The following is a 14,680-nucleotide window of genomic DNA, read 5'->3' as shown; positions in this document are numbered from 1 at the left end:
TATCAATGATTTAGTTATCTCCCATTAGTTTGGGTAAAATAGTTAAACATGACTCATTATTTCTATCCATAATATAAGTCCTTTTTTCCAACCGTACTTGTTCAAAATATAAATATAGTTTAATGTTTCGCACATTAATTTAATATTTGATTATCTATTATTTTATCCTTCTCTATAATTAAACTTTTTAAAAATAATCTATTCATTAGAATTAATGTAATACGACTCTCGTTGAGAGCATATTTAAAAAGTCGTACAAATTCTGCACACGTTTGATGTTATGACTACACTTCAATTAATATTTTTTTGTCAATAAAATATAGTTAAACTAGATTTATGTTATGAACCGAAAATATATTGAAAAGAGAGGAGGGAGTAAATGAATAAGATTTTAAATAGCCTTAAGTCATCGACATTTAATCGAACAATTAGCAATATGTTAATCTTATAATTTGTTTGATTTATTGGGGAAAATATATTTGCAGATAATCCCAGTACTTATGACTTATTTTTAATAGACCAGAATTTGGATTATTAAATTCATTATTCTCCCTGTGAACTCTTATCACCTTGAACGAAAAATTTGGATATTTTTCTGGATTATTAAATTTATTACCCTCCTTTCGTCCTTTTTTTTTTAAAGAAAAAAGAAAAATAGAATATAACCCTTCTTGAATGACGCGCTGCGGTGCCTCGCCCCATCTTCGGCCGCCAGCTCTCCACTCGTCGAGCTTCGGTTTTCCAACGACGGCTCTGCCAACTCAGTCCAGTCTCTGCCCAGTATCCGGCGCCTTCTTCCAGAGAGAAACCCATTCTCTCCGACAGGTTGGATTCTCTCTCCCTCTTTCCTATCTCATCATCTTCCTCGAATAAGCGGCCTTGGAACAACCGTTGACCATTGGTGCGGAGTATATCATTTCTCTTTTATATGCTTGAGGAAAGAAATATCGTTTCTTCCCCCCCCCCCCCCCGATTTCGCTATCATTGTTGTATGAATATGAACTACTCGTGAATCAAAGAGACAGTAGATAACTCAACAATCAATATGTGTGGGTGCGCGCGCGCGCGCGAAACCAGTTTCTGAATAAGCCATAAAGTCTTATGCTTTACGATGCAATGGCCAATGCACCCACACTTCTGGGGACCACGATGCCAAATGCTAGAGGAGAAGGGTCTGTAAAGAAGAAAGATATCATCAACTGAGCAAATTGCAATTATACAGCTTTTTTTTTAAATATAGATATCTTAGTTTTTTAGTTAAGATAGGGCAATTAAATCCCATATCATGATTTCTTTAAACTAGATTTATTTGGTTAATTACTAGACAAGTTGGAATCAGTAATGTTTAGCATTGCTGTAACTTAGTGCTTTTTTGCTTCTGTGTACGTGTTTGCATAAATTAAGGCAACTTAGTGATTGTATTGTATCTTATTTAGTTTTTGTGAAGTACTAATTCAGTGATTCTTTAAACTTTTCTTTGCTTATGATTTAAAATATATTAATTTAATTGCATCCGTTTTAACCATAGTTGGGTTGCAGTTTGACCACTGAACTGTGAACCAGTATCTTGATTGATTCAACAGATTTTTTTTAATATTAAATATTGTTGTTGGTATTCTCTAAATATAGGTATAGTTTTGAGTGGTTTGGTTCGGTTCTGATCGACCAAAATTGAAGCAAACTAAAATTTAATTAATTCGATTAGTTTTAGCATTATGAAAACAAATCAGACCTCACTTATAGTTGCTTTTGTGTGTTTGCTTGCATGCTTGCTTTTTTTCTCCAGTTGGGTTCGGTTTGATTTATTTCTGTTTAATATGTATTGTTTGGTGTTGGTCACCCTTAAGTTGCTGACCTGATGCATTGCTGGTAAATCCAGAAACTGCAGCTTGGATTTAAGCTCTCTTCAGGATTTAGGAGCCTTTGAAAACAGAGGCAGCTAGAAGTAAATTAAATGGAGATAGATTTGGGGAAACTTGCATTTGACATTGACTTTCATTCATCGGATCAGCTTGTTGCTGCAGGATTGATTAATGGTGACCTGCATTTGTGAGTTGACTAATTTTCAGTTTTTCACTCTTAGCTGCTTCTTTCGTTAACTTCTTGTTTGTGTTTAATTATCCTTTGCTAATATGTTTCTGAACTCTTTCCCTGGCAGATACCGTTATAACCCTGATAGCACACCTGTAAGGTATTATATTATATATCTTACTGCTTTTGCAGTTGTTGAATATTTGACCTGCATGCATAGTGATTTATGTTGTTTCCAAATTTCATCCATATTTGGATCAATTTTCTTTTTTATAGCTACAGTATAATGGGGTCTTGCTAGGTTGTTGAAGCTCATATATTCTTGCTTTTATCGTTGATGGATATCTACCCAGTTGCTTTATGATTTTATGCTGCTTCCAAATTTTATCCCCGTTTGCATGTGTTTGCTACTGTTTATATTTATATAGTAGATTGGGGTCTTGCCAGATTGTTGGAAGTTCATGCGCACACTGAGTCTTGCAGAGCTGTTCGCTTCATTAATGATGGACGTGGTAATGCATTGTAGTTTTCCTTGCATTCTTTCTTTTCTATTATTATTATTGTAATTATCGTTATTATTAATGGGGCTTTTTGATAGTGATATTTTCATGAATATAATTGGCCTTTGAATTGCCTATTGCTTCTATTTTAGCACTGTTGACGGGTTCTCCAGATTGCTCAATCTTGGCAACAGATGTTGAAACTGGATCTGCCATTGCCCGTCTTGATAATGCCCATGGGTGGGTGGATTCTTTTTCATGAAATGATTATGCTTTCTTAATGCTTAGCATGATTATTAATTCCGAATTTTTATGTGGTGTTGTTCTATAACGCAGGGCTGCAGTCAATAGATTGATAAATTTGACTGAGTCAACTGTTGCAACAGGAGATGACGAAGGGTGTATCAAGGTTACTTCTTTAATTTCATTTATATGTTTTGCTGCTGTGGAGAACATCTTGTATCTAGTGTCTCATTCTATTTTTACATGCCAGGGGAGGAGTGTTAAAAGACTAATTTAATCTTCCCTTCGCATCTTTTTTAACAATTATGAATTTATAATCCTTTGAGTCATGGTTTGTCCCCTGTAGTGCGTTTTTATGTCAACTAATTTAAAACATACCATTTGCATAGCAAGGACTTAGAGTGAAGTTTCCTATCATCATCTACTTGTTATGAACATTTCATGTCAACAGAATGAGCTTTTTCTCATTGCAGGTATGGGATACTAGGCAACGTTCTTGTTGCAATTCATTTGATGCCCATGAAGATTACATTTCAGACATGACTTTTGCATCTGATGCAATGAAGCTGTTGGGAACAAGGTATCATTTATTGCCCTTGTCAATCTAATTTTACTATAAATTTTATTTTTCGCTTAAGTGGATGCACTTCCATGCGCTGCATAAATATTTTACTTTTCCCCTACCCTATCACCTGTGACTTACTGATGCATGCTGAGTTTTTGGTAAATTTATTTTCCATATGAAGTGGCGATGGGACTCTATCTGTTTGCAATCTTCGAAGAAATAAAGTAAGTTATGCATCTATTGCTTCCTCTCTCTCTGTTTTTTTTTTGTTTTCCCAAATTTTTAGTGATACATGCCCTTTTATTTTCTTCTACTGATAGGTCCAAGCTCGATCTGAGTTCTCAGAAGATGAGCTTCTGTCTGTTGTTATAATGAAGGTACTGTATTCTCTCAGTCAATCTTCCTCTTTTCTGAGTTCTCCATGCGTGATTCTCTGTTAAGAGTGACTGATCAATCTCATATTCCTTACAATCGCCGTTTAACTGATTTGGAATTCTTTTTTAAATGCCAGAATGGCAGGAAAATTGTCTGTGGATCACAAACTGGAACCCTGTTACTGTATTCATGGGGATATTTCCAGGATTGCAGGTACTTGATGTGGCACTGGGTGCAATTGATGAAGTAATTTATTCTTAATTGTTAAAAAGGCAAAATTCAATGTTCGCTCTCCAGTTGGCTCTAACTCATATTCTTGCTTGATGGCTTTGATGTTCAGTGACCGGTTTATTGATCTCTCATCAAACTCTATTGATGCTTTGTTGAAGGTGAGTGGGTAACATGACTATTTCAGCATTACTAGGCTTTTACCTTATTCCATAATCAATCAATAAAAATTGTATATCTCAATTTCAGCTTGATGAGGACCGTATCATCACTGGATCAGAGAATGGGATAATCAAGTGAGCCTGTTTTGTATGAGGGCCTTGTTGCCTTTGATTCGTTCATGATTTTATCCTATGTTCATTGATATGCTTTTTCCAGTTACATTTATACTTGTAATAATTATTATTTTTTCTCAGTCTGGTCGGAATATTGCCCAACAGAGTCATCCAGCCAATTGCGGAGCACTCAGAATGTCCTATTGAACGTCTTGGTAATATACTCACTTGTAGCAAAATTTGAATCTTGCTGTATCTATTGGTGGGACTGCCATATTGTTTGGAGCCTCCATTGCTTCAATTAGCATCTCAACTTGATCGCTGTAGCGAAGCAATTTTTCTGTAATTTTATTCCTGTTAGATTACTTTTCGTTGTTTGTTCTCTCTCATTGTCTACAATAATGTTTATTCACAAGCAATATTCTGCTTCTGTTTTAACTTTGGCTCCTGATCTTGATCTGGATGATGGGCCATGATTAATTTGATCTCACTATGCTGACCCGTGGTTTTCTCTGGTTTTGTAGCTTTTTCTCATGATAGAAAGTACCTTGGCAGTATTGCACACGATCATATTTTAAAGGTACACTTTTTACTTCACTTTTTCATATATCGCCTTGGCCAAAGTAGAATGGAGTTACTCACTATATCAAAGACGTGGAAATATCAGTGAAAAAGAAAATGGATGGAAAAACTAAAATAAACTAATTGGATAAGTTGATTCATGTTGATTGCTGTCAGTCGCCTGAGTTATTATTAATGATATTAGATGAATTGGTTCGCTAAAAATATAAAAACGACTGGAATGATATTTATATATTATCTTCTGAACTTCCTGGGACATTTTTTCTTTGGCAGCTATGGGACCTGGATGATATACTACAAGGTTCAAAAAGCACACAAGGGAATGAAACGGAGGTGATTGATAGCGACGGGGATGAGATGGATGTAGATGCTAATCCTTCTAAGAGTGATAAAGGTATGATATGCATTGTTGTAGTTCTAGATGTTATAAATGGCCTACAAATACATACTTGTCACGTCTGATGCCTTTCAATGAATGGCTCTGTTCAGCAACGTGGCTAATTTAACTGTTGGGACTGGGAGATTGATACATGATTATTTGGAGGTTATTTCTTGTACTGCATTTTATATCGTTACCTTTGCAGGGACCAAGAGAAAGAATGCAAGTAATGGCCATGCTATAGGTGGCTCCAACAATTTTTTTGCGGATTTGTAGATTGCTGGAACAAAAATTTGCTGTTTGTGTTGATCCTCCAAGAAAGGTGTCAGTATCAGCTTGCACAAGTCAAGGTTGCCAACTCCTGGAGAAGCTCTCCTGGTTGGATAATTTTGGTAGTGATAAACAAGAGATAAATACGTAAATGGTGTTTTTTGTGATCTTGATTTCCAAATGATTGGAATCTGAAGTCTTTATTGGTTTTGATAGCATGCCATGTTTTCCGGGAATACAATATGATAGTGTTATCCATGCCAATTTTGCATCTTTATATCACACTTTACTGTCAAGCGGCGGTTTCCATGTAAATTAAGTTTGTTTTAGGGTTAAGGTGCGCCTAGCACTCCGAACTATTTACCCAGGTGTGTCCAGTGGCCTCAAGTAATTTTGGGTGCATCCAGTGTCCTAAACTAATTAAAATGGTGCGTCTATATCCCAGGCAACAGAAATGTTATGTTTAACTGTTACTTTCCTGACTCAGTTTAAAGTTGACTCCAGATATTCTACATGGTAGACACATGGGCACCCGATAACATTTCTGTTAGCTTGGGATATAGCCGCACCATTTTAATTAGTTTAAGACACTGGATGCACCCAAAATTACTTTAGACCACTGGACGTACTTGGGTAAATAGTTCAGGGTGTTGGGCACACCTTAGCCCTTTGTTTTATCCAAACAAATCATTCTTCATCTCTTTTTAATTAAGAACAAAACAAAAAGTAAAAATAATTTTAAAATAAAAAGTACTCCTCAAATAAAATTAAAAATTAAACAATGTCATTAAAAATATGGATGATATTTAAAAAAGAAGGCCACGTTGGGAGACTTTTGGCCACAATCTGAATGGAAAATCAGATTAGCTAATGGTGGTGAATAAAAATATGATTTTTAAAAGGGTTAAACACCGAATTAGTTCTGAGAAAGTTTTGACTTGCTCCTGCTCCTTTCTTTGCTTATGGAATTCAAGAGGCGATTGGATAGCATAAAAAATACTATTTTGTAAATCAAGATAAATATTTTTGTATATATATTTCGTATATTATAAAATTATTTTTAAAATTATAGTTTAGTTTCTATTTAAATACTCTTCTGATAAGGTTCTATTGGACTGGACCCACTGGTTCTTTACCCCCCAAAAAAAAAACAATATACACACACACTAGTCTACAAACGAAGTCTAGTAGGTAGAAGGTAGTATTATGTTTATTTTTACATGTTTTCTACCGTATACAGAAATAACTTCAGTTTTATGTCCTTTATCCTTGGTTCCGAGCTCGAGAAATGCCTTCCGTTGGACGCAGAGCCGTGGACACAAGCTTGGGATTCAAATTCAAGAGAAAAAGAGAGAGGCAATCAATTTTACATTAACATGATTTGAGTTATACTCTTCCAATCTTTAATATAGGATCCATTTAACTAATTTGGTTAGATTAAAAAAGTTAGGTAAGTTAGTTAATTATAAGAAATGTGACATTTTTTTTGAAACACCATAATCATTTTTCTTAATACTCTCTCTCTTCTACTTGATTATGATTGAGAAAATATCCAAAAGAGTAATTTAGAACAAATTAATAAATATGAGAAATAGATTTTATAGTTAGAACCAAAACTAATTTAATAATTAGTTCATATATTAAAGACCGGACGAGTATTATTATACTACGTAGGAAAATATATTAATTAATTTCAAAGCAAGCAACCACCCAACCAACCACTAACGGATAATCAAAAGCATGTCTCCTTCGCCGATGTGCACTGTTCAATCTCTCCCACCAACATCACATGCCACTTTCCTTTCGCGCTGCCAGAAATCTCCGCCTCCAGCATGTGTCAGTAGTACTAGTGAACGGATCAGAACGCTATGTGTAGCTTCTGCCGATGGAAGAAGTGGGAAAACTACTAGACCGAGCTCAGACGACTACCACGCTACCATAAGAGCTCTCAACTCTAAAGGCCGATTCCCCAGAAAATCCCTCGGCCAGGTTCTCTTATTTCTAAATCTGTTTGTTTCTGGAGAAAATTCTGGGAACTATATGTTTTTTCTCCCTTTTGGTTTTCAAATGCCCCGTAGTTTTAATTTAGTGTTTGGGGACTTTGATTCCGTCATTTTGTCGAGCACAGGCTAGGTGTGCAGATGGCTGCTTGGTATTAGTTGGAAGTGGCTTCTCAATTGTATTCTTTTATTTTTGTGCAGCATTATATGTTGAACTCTGATATCAATGAGCAGCTGGCTCGAGCGGCTGGTGTTGAAGAAGGCGATGTGGTGTTGGAAATTGGGCCGGGAACGGGTTCTTTGACTAATATTCTTTTAAACGCTGGTGCATTTGTTCTTGCAATTGAAAAGGTTTGCTGCTGCTTTTCATTAAGGAGTTTTTCTTCTAGACAAAGATACTTTCTTTTCTCCAACCTGCTGATTTCTTCATGGTTTGCCTAATTGTTGACGTCTAAGTAGGTTTGCATTTCTTCTCCAACCTGCTGATATCTTCATGTTCTATATAAATCTGTGCGTTTATATGTTATTCGTCTTGGCATAATAAGTCATGCCAATGCTGCATGCTGTGTAAAAACATTTACTTTTGGTGTTTTTCTTAGTTCCCAAACGGTTTATAACCAATGGCAATTGAAATTTGCTGATAACATATTTTCCAACTCATCAGCGAGGGAGGTTGCATATTTCTATATTTTACTTGCGCTCAAGATTTGTGATTTTATAATTCTGTTCGGATTTAGGATGAACACATGGCTGATCTCGTGAGTGAAAGATTTTTTGGCACACAAAATTTGAAGGTACGACTCCTGGAGACATTTCAACTTTATATTTCATGTCGACGAGCTATTTTTTCATAATACACAAATAAAATTTTTTATTTTCAGTCCAGTGGCTTTCCTTGCCTATAGTTTCTATGTTAAAATTTTAACCATTAGGGACCTTGTTGGATGTACTGATTATGAATAATGTTGATATTGTAATACCTGCAGGTATTGACTGAGGATATTGTTAAATGCCATGTCCGCTCTCATTTATTGTCGTTGCTTGGCAGCGCAAGGCAAATGGATCCAGAAACCAGACATGCAAAAGTAAGGATTGCACTTCTTATGCATAAAGAGAATTGCTAGTTTTAGAAAATAATGGACAAAGCATCTCTGATCTGATGCCGTTATCTTGATTTTCAATGCTTATATTGGCAATACATTGAGTCAGATGACATAGTCAGCGTAACCAAAATTCTAGTACGTGGTACACCCTAGTCCTATGTGATAGAAGAAATAAGCTTATTAGATTGCAGATTCTAAAAGCAATCTTTTGATTTTAAGAGTTTAATATCCTTTGTTGTTGTACTTGTAAGAATATTATTATAGAAATTTGCCCCGGTTTGTTATCTCTAGTTCAATGGATTACGCTTCAATTAAGCATGAAGATCAAGCATAATGCTTTCATTTTTGCTCTTATATGTCTTTGCGAGTTACTGTGCAACACTAATATTAGTCGTTCCCTCTTTTATATATTGTCATTAGTGATTCTCTGTATGACTAACATCATAACTGGAAGTTATGTGTTGAATTGGATATCCCTAGAATAGCTAGAAATTCACTTATTGCAAACTTCACCGTTCTTCTCTAGCCGTAAGTTATCTGAGACTTCCAGAAAATGTATTATTTCCTTTCTTACTTCTTCAGTAATCTGTTATGGGTATTCTTTTAGGTGGTTTCCAACCTTCCCTTTAATGTAAGCACAGATGTGATCAAGCTTCTTCTTCCAATGGGTGATATTATCTCGGAAGTGGTTCTATTACTCCAGGTTAGCATTGATAGCTTTCTCATTATATGTTTTGTTGTGAATTAGATATGTTGTATCAGAGATTCAAATTATTGGTGGACCTATATCTAACAGCACTTTCAATCGTTACTCTTTGACATGGTATCGAAACTTTCATAACCATTAGTGTTACATTCCTTCTTGTTTCATGTGTCACAACTCAATTAAATTTCAGTACAGAGTAACAAAGCTTGTGCTTTGTGTGCACTTCCAGCCCTAAGAGCTTTTTGTATGAGAGAATATGCAAGATATAAGAATAACTCCTTGGCCTATACACTACGGGATTGCATTTTCTAGGATAATTGGTCCATGAAATGTTGATAAATTTAACCTTCCAAGATATGTTTGCCATTTATTTCCATTTATCATTCTTCATTCTTATCGCCCCATGTTGGCCTAGAATTTCTGATATTCTCATCCCAATTCACCGTGCCATTTCCACCCGACTTGATCCCAAAGTTCAAGGATATCTCGTATTCTATTTTCGGGATGAAGAATCTCCAACTCATTAGAATAGGAGAAAAATACTAATGAAACCTAAAGTCGTGTGCAAACTCATTTTTAAAAGGCAGTTTGATCAGACAGAAACTAGAGTGATGAACAGAGCTTCTCTCTTTTTTTTCTTTCTTTTTTTTTCACTAAAAAAAATGTAGAAATTTATATACGAGCACTCTCTAATATTTTTTATTCTTCATTATTATTATTTTGAAGATTTAACCTAATGGCATTAGATTATGGAAGCCCTTCACAATGTTAAAACAAAAAAGGGACTTGTAAATATAACAACGATTATGGAAACTAAATATCCATGCAGGAGGAGACAGCTTTGCGCTTGGTTGAATCATCTCTGAGGACCTCTGAGTATCGCCCCATCAATATTTTTGTTAACTTCTACTCAGGTACTTATGTAGTAATTAAATAAATTATGATAATGGTCAAGAGAAAAATAGGGGGGAAATGCTGAACATGAGGTGCGCATGAATGAGACATGAGATAAACAAACCTTGTGCCTTGTGGCATGCAATAGTGTCCTATGCTTGCAAAGCTGGGAAGTAAATGCGATGTAGAGGCTGACCGTTATGTTTACATCTGGCTTGCGTTACGAATTTTCATGAATTATTTTCAGAGTCATATATTTGAAGTTTAGACTTGATTTTTATAGTATAAATGTGTAATATGTATTTTATGTCCCACCTGAATCAACTGTCAGATTGAGTTGAATCAATTGACATGTGGCCCAATAGCTTCTCGGGTTCAATGGCTAATCTAGTTTTAGAAAGATTGCATGCAGTCCCAGTTCACCACGGATTGCTTATATGTCAAGCTGAACTGTGAGAATTTGATACCTAGTACCAGAATTTGCTTGATTGAATGCTAAAGCTGTTGTTTATCAATTTTCTTTGCAGAGCCAGAATACAAATTGAGAGTCCCCAGGACAAATTTTTTCCCTCAGCCTAATGTAAGTGATTATAGTCCACAAATATGACTACTATATGGTGTTTGTGCTGGCATCTTCTTAATCCATGCGGGCAAATAGACTTTTTATTTAGATCTTGAGGTTAAGTCCGCCAGTTAGATCTTGAGGTTAAGTTCGCCAGCCCTCTTTATTGGTTCAGAAAGTACAGCAAATATTAATAGAGCCCTTGCTTGTCTAAATGATACTCTTTAATATGAATGACATAAGGATCGCTATCATGAGAAACAAACACAAGAAAGTGAAGAGACATTACTAGTGATTAAAGTAAAAACATTTTTATGCCTAGATAGAAAATCAAACCTAAAATATAACTTGTTAACAGAGAACCTGAAGTGTATTATGATCGCAAGAGTTCGTAGTCATTGTAACTACTTGTTTATAGGGTTTCTATAGTGGTTCATTCGAAGCTATTGTAGAGTGGCAGCATAATTTCTGGGTTGGATCATTAATCAGTTATTCATTTTTCATGTTTGACTAGGTTGACGCAGCCATTGTCACATTCAAGCTGAAGCAAGCGAGAGAATATCCCCAAGTTTCTTCCACCAAAAGCTTCTTCTCAATGGTAGCTCTTTTCAAATAACCATCCATTGAGCTTTTATAAATTTTCTTCTCAATCTACTTCTCGCTACTGCGTATCAAGATGTGATATAATTTTCTTGATGATGTTACTCATTGCTGCATGTTTGTAGGTTAACTCAGCATTCAACGGGAAACGCAAAATGCTGCGGAAGTCGCTTCAGCACATATGCACATCTGTAGAGATCGAAGAAGCTTTGAAAAGGATAGATCTTCCGACTACTGTGAGTGATCAAATCTATTGCTCTCAACAAACGCTCATTGGCTATGATGTTGTAGTTTTTAGTGATTATCCTTTTCTTGCTTGTACCTCTGGTGTTCACAGTCAAGACCTGAAGAACTCACATTGGATGATTTTGTTAAGTTGCATAACTTGATAGTGAAAGGATAACAATGTAGATTTCCTTTTGAATTTCTTACACAAGAACCTTGCAGAAGGTCCAAGAGTTTCAGATATGAGTAAGGCCCCTTTTCATGCACAGTGAAATGCAGGTTTGTACACATGACCTTTATGCAAACTACAGACTCGTCGTTTTTACCACTAGACTGCGCATAACATAGTGGCTTACCAAGGGTTTTTTCGTTGTCACAGATTTGGAAGTTGAAACCAAGCAGTGCACTAAAAGATGAAGTAGCGCATATGACTTTCCCAGTTCAGGGATGAATTAGAGAGCTAGATCAGGAACATTTTTTCCTCATGTTTTTTAGTATAATAATAGCATGCTCACAACTGAAGCAGAAATGCTGTTTCAAACCATATGTCTGATCGCAATGTGTTTTGTCACCCTCTCACCAAATACATAAATGCACAGGGTCATCTGTGGAAGATCCAAATTAATGTCAAGTCAGGTCAAAAAAAGTGCACTCCGTTGTGCACTTTGTAATGTTGTAATCTACTGCTAACAGAGGCAATATATGTAGCTCAAATGAACCCAGTTACATTTAGGGAGCAATCTATATATCCTATCCTGATGACATGACTGGAGCTTCCTATTTTAGCAAATCTTGAAAATATTAGTTCCGTCCATCTTGCTTATAAAAAGAACCCTTCATGACAGCTTTTTCTTTCTTGTTAAGCCATCCAGATGATTTGCCCTTTTTCTTCGCCTTTGGCCAACAGATAATTTTCTTGTATGAGATAATCAGTTCTGATCTATTGTGTTAAACAAGCATAGTTACTTTTTTTCCAAAAAAAAAAAAAAAGGTTTGTTCTTAATAATGAGGTTGAGTGCAGTAGATTAAAAAGTTTGTTAAACAAGCATAGTTACTTTTTTTCAAACGACTGGGGGAGGTCTCAACATCGCCACAAGTCATCCTTCCAAATACAGACCAGTAAAAGAACTTAAAAGCCTCGAACCTGTAGGTGTCATTCAAAATACTCGTCTCTGATATCACGACCAATATTTTTACTTTACTGAGTCCGTTTTTCTGTGGATCGAGGGGTGTGAGAAATAAATATAGCTCGTCATTAATAAACCTTACAACGGATTTCATTATGTACAGAATATATGAAGACTGATAAATTGATCTTCTATTCTGAAGCAAAACACTCACAAAACAAAATTAGCTCCGCAGCTCTTCTAGTCATTTTCGTCAAAGCCAGAACAAAAAAGTGAGCACATGGAGACTACGATGTTACCCACAACAATGTTCAGCCTATCTGCCCTATGAGGGCTACAAAATGATGAATATCTCTGCCTTCATGCTGAAGACTAATAAATAGCCTGTGTTTCTTCAATCGCCCGTACTTTTCATCCATGAAACTGATACACCAAATCCAAAGCCCTCAACCTCATCGCATGCGCATCAAAATCCTTCACTCTCCCAACCAAGCCATCTTCGGACAACCGCCTCTCCTCTGCCGCCGCCGCAGTGGACGGTGAAAGCGGCCGCTTCGGTCGCTTGTTCTTTATGAAGCAATCTCTCATCTTCTCCTCGACCTTCTCAATTGTGCCTCTGGAAATCTCCACGTTTGCCTCAGCCTCATCGTCGTCATCCCCAACCTCCATGGGTTCGTTTCCGTTGGCATCTTGGTTGACGCCGGAGGCAGAGGAGAAGGAGTGTTCGGCCGGGGGGCGTGGCGGAGGGGGGAAATCGATTGTGGAGAGGAAATTGGAGAGATTGCGATGGGCACTGTGAAGGGAAGTGCAGATTTGGAGGAGATGGGTTTGGTCGGACGCGGAGGGAAGTTGTTTTAACATGAACGTGGCTTGTTCTAGAGAGAGGAGGAGGTCTGCAAAAGGTGGAGCTTCAGCCATGAAATGCATAGACCCCTTCATCACCCTGCAACTCACGTTTGATTACATAATTATAATTAGTTTTCATAATTGTTAACACAACAATAACCCTTTTTAGTTATTGGGGGCCCAAAATACCTTGTTTGGGCTTAAGACCGTTCACTGGGTAATCTTGCTCACAAGTTTAGGCCCAAACAACGAAAGCTATCTAAGAAGGTTCTTTTTGTCAAAGCAAAGGGCCCCGGCCTGAGCTCCATCTATTTTCGTTTGCCTCTTTTTGTTCCGACTGCTTTGGTAAATACTTTTTTATTTGGTAATATAGATTTATATATATGTGTGATATTTCATTGGAAAAGGTCTATTTTCCCGATTCCATTCCACAAAACAAATTTTATCTCACGTTTTATCTGTGTCCCTTCATTTCAATTTTGTTTAACGTAACTTAGCACATAATTAATTTCAAGTCACTGTTCCTCTAGAGGTTTTATGTTAAATATTGTCATGTGGTACTGTTAAACTATAAATATCATTGTTATGTTTCGAATTAATGGTCACATGAAAAAATGAAAGTGCCACATAAGCTTTCTTATCCAATCTTTATAGTCATGGAAATAAATCAGAGTGGGATCCAAATAATTTAAAAACTAAATTACTTCCGGTCCTTAATATAAGACTTTGTTTAATTTTTATTTTGGTTCTAAATATAAAATCCTAATCCAATTTGTCTCTCATATTTATGCATTTTTTCCCCAAGGTAGTCTCTTTAATAATGGCAATTCTAGCCAAAACACTTAATTAGCAAGGATATTTTAAGAAAGACAACACCTATTTATTACAAATAACTAACTTAACTTTTTTTCTTAATCTACTCAAATTAGTCAATTAACTCTTATATTTAGAACCGAAGGTAGGACGATTTGCTAGAATAATGATATAGAAAGAATGAGAACTAGTAATTAAGATAAATCTATGCATATTGTACCAATGATAAATACAAGTGAGAATGAATCTATACAATTTTCACAAACAGAATTGTCGATGCCCCACGGACATTCTATAATGAGGGGCTAAAATTGGAATTAAATATATGTGTGCGTGTCCATGTGTGTGTGTGTCTA

At 36.0% G+C, this 14,680-nt stretch overlaps 3 protein-coding genes across 4 annotated transcripts; 2 read left to right on the top strand and 1 right to left on the bottom strand.

Annotated features, from left to right (window-relative positions):
* Positions 1-720: 720 nt before the first annotated feature.
* Positions 721-5,746, top strand: LOC114726620 (WD repeat-containing protein 55). The gene is made up of 16 exons (XM_028913261.1): positions 721-825; positions 1,880-2,049; positions 2,159-2,191; positions 2,479-2,543; positions 2,684-2,771; positions 2,868-2,940; positions 3,248-3,354; positions 3,521-3,563; positions 3,660-3,716; positions 3,851-3,927; positions 4,055-4,103; positions 4,192-4,238; positions 4,359-4,432; positions 4,742-4,797; positions 5,073-5,193; positions 5,384-5,746. Exons 2-16 carry the CDS (start codon positions 1,955-1,957, stop codon positions 5,452-5,454), a joined length of 1,056 nt encoding a protein of 351 aa, XP_028769094.1. The 5' UTR covers positions 721-825; positions 1,880-1,954; the 3' UTR covers positions 5,455-5,746.
* A 1,464-nt stretch (positions 5,747-7,210) lies between these two features.
* On the top strand, positions 7,211-12,350 carry LOC114726625 (ribosomal RNA small subunit methyltransferase, chloroplastic). The gene is made up of 11 exons (XM_028913267.1): positions 7,211-7,437; positions 7,650-7,799; positions 8,186-8,242; positions 8,435-8,533; positions 9,159-9,254; positions 10,087-10,171; positions 10,679-10,731; positions 11,228-11,311; positions 11,439-11,549; positions 11,651-11,817; positions 11,918-12,350. The coding sequence occupies exons 2-10, from the start codon at positions 7,656-7,658 to the stop codon at positions 11,714-11,716; spliced, it is 795 nt and encodes a 264-aa protein (XP_028769100.1). The 5' UTR covers positions 7,211-7,437; positions 7,650-7,655; the 3' UTR covers positions 11,717-11,817; positions 11,918-12,350.
* Positions 12,351-12,832: 482 nt separating this feature from the next.
* LOC114726643 (uncharacterized) lies at positions 12,833-13,600 on the bottom strand. 2 transcript variants are annotated; one of them, XM_028913307.1, is made up of 2 exons: positions 13,412-13,600; positions 12,833-13,372 (listed from the first exon to the last, which is right to left on the bottom strand). In XM_028913307.1, the coding sequence occupies exons 1-2, from the start codon at positions 13,590-13,592 to the stop codon at positions 13,077-13,079; spliced, it is 477 nt and encodes a 158-aa protein (XP_028769140.1). In that variant the 5' UTR covers positions 13,593-13,600; the 3' UTR covers positions 12,833-13,076. The 2 variants fall into 2 exon arrangements, with proteins under 2 accessions (XP_028769140.1, XP_028769139.1); XM_028913306.1 differs by having other exon boundaries at positions 12,833-13,600.
* Between the last annotated feature and the right edge of the window lie 1,080 nt (positions 13,601-14,680).

The sequence above is a fragment of the Neltuma alba genome, unplaced genomic scaffold, assembly GCF_004799145.2.
Source record: "Neltuma alba isolate B1F8T4 unplaced genomic scaffold, ASM479914v2 tig00012396_pilon, whole genome shotgun sequence".
Taxonomy (NCBI): Eukaryota; Viridiplantae; Streptophyta; class Magnoliopsida; order Fabales; family Fabaceae; genus Neltuma; species Neltuma alba.
This window is presented reverse-complemented; position numbering and strand designations above follow the sequence as displayed.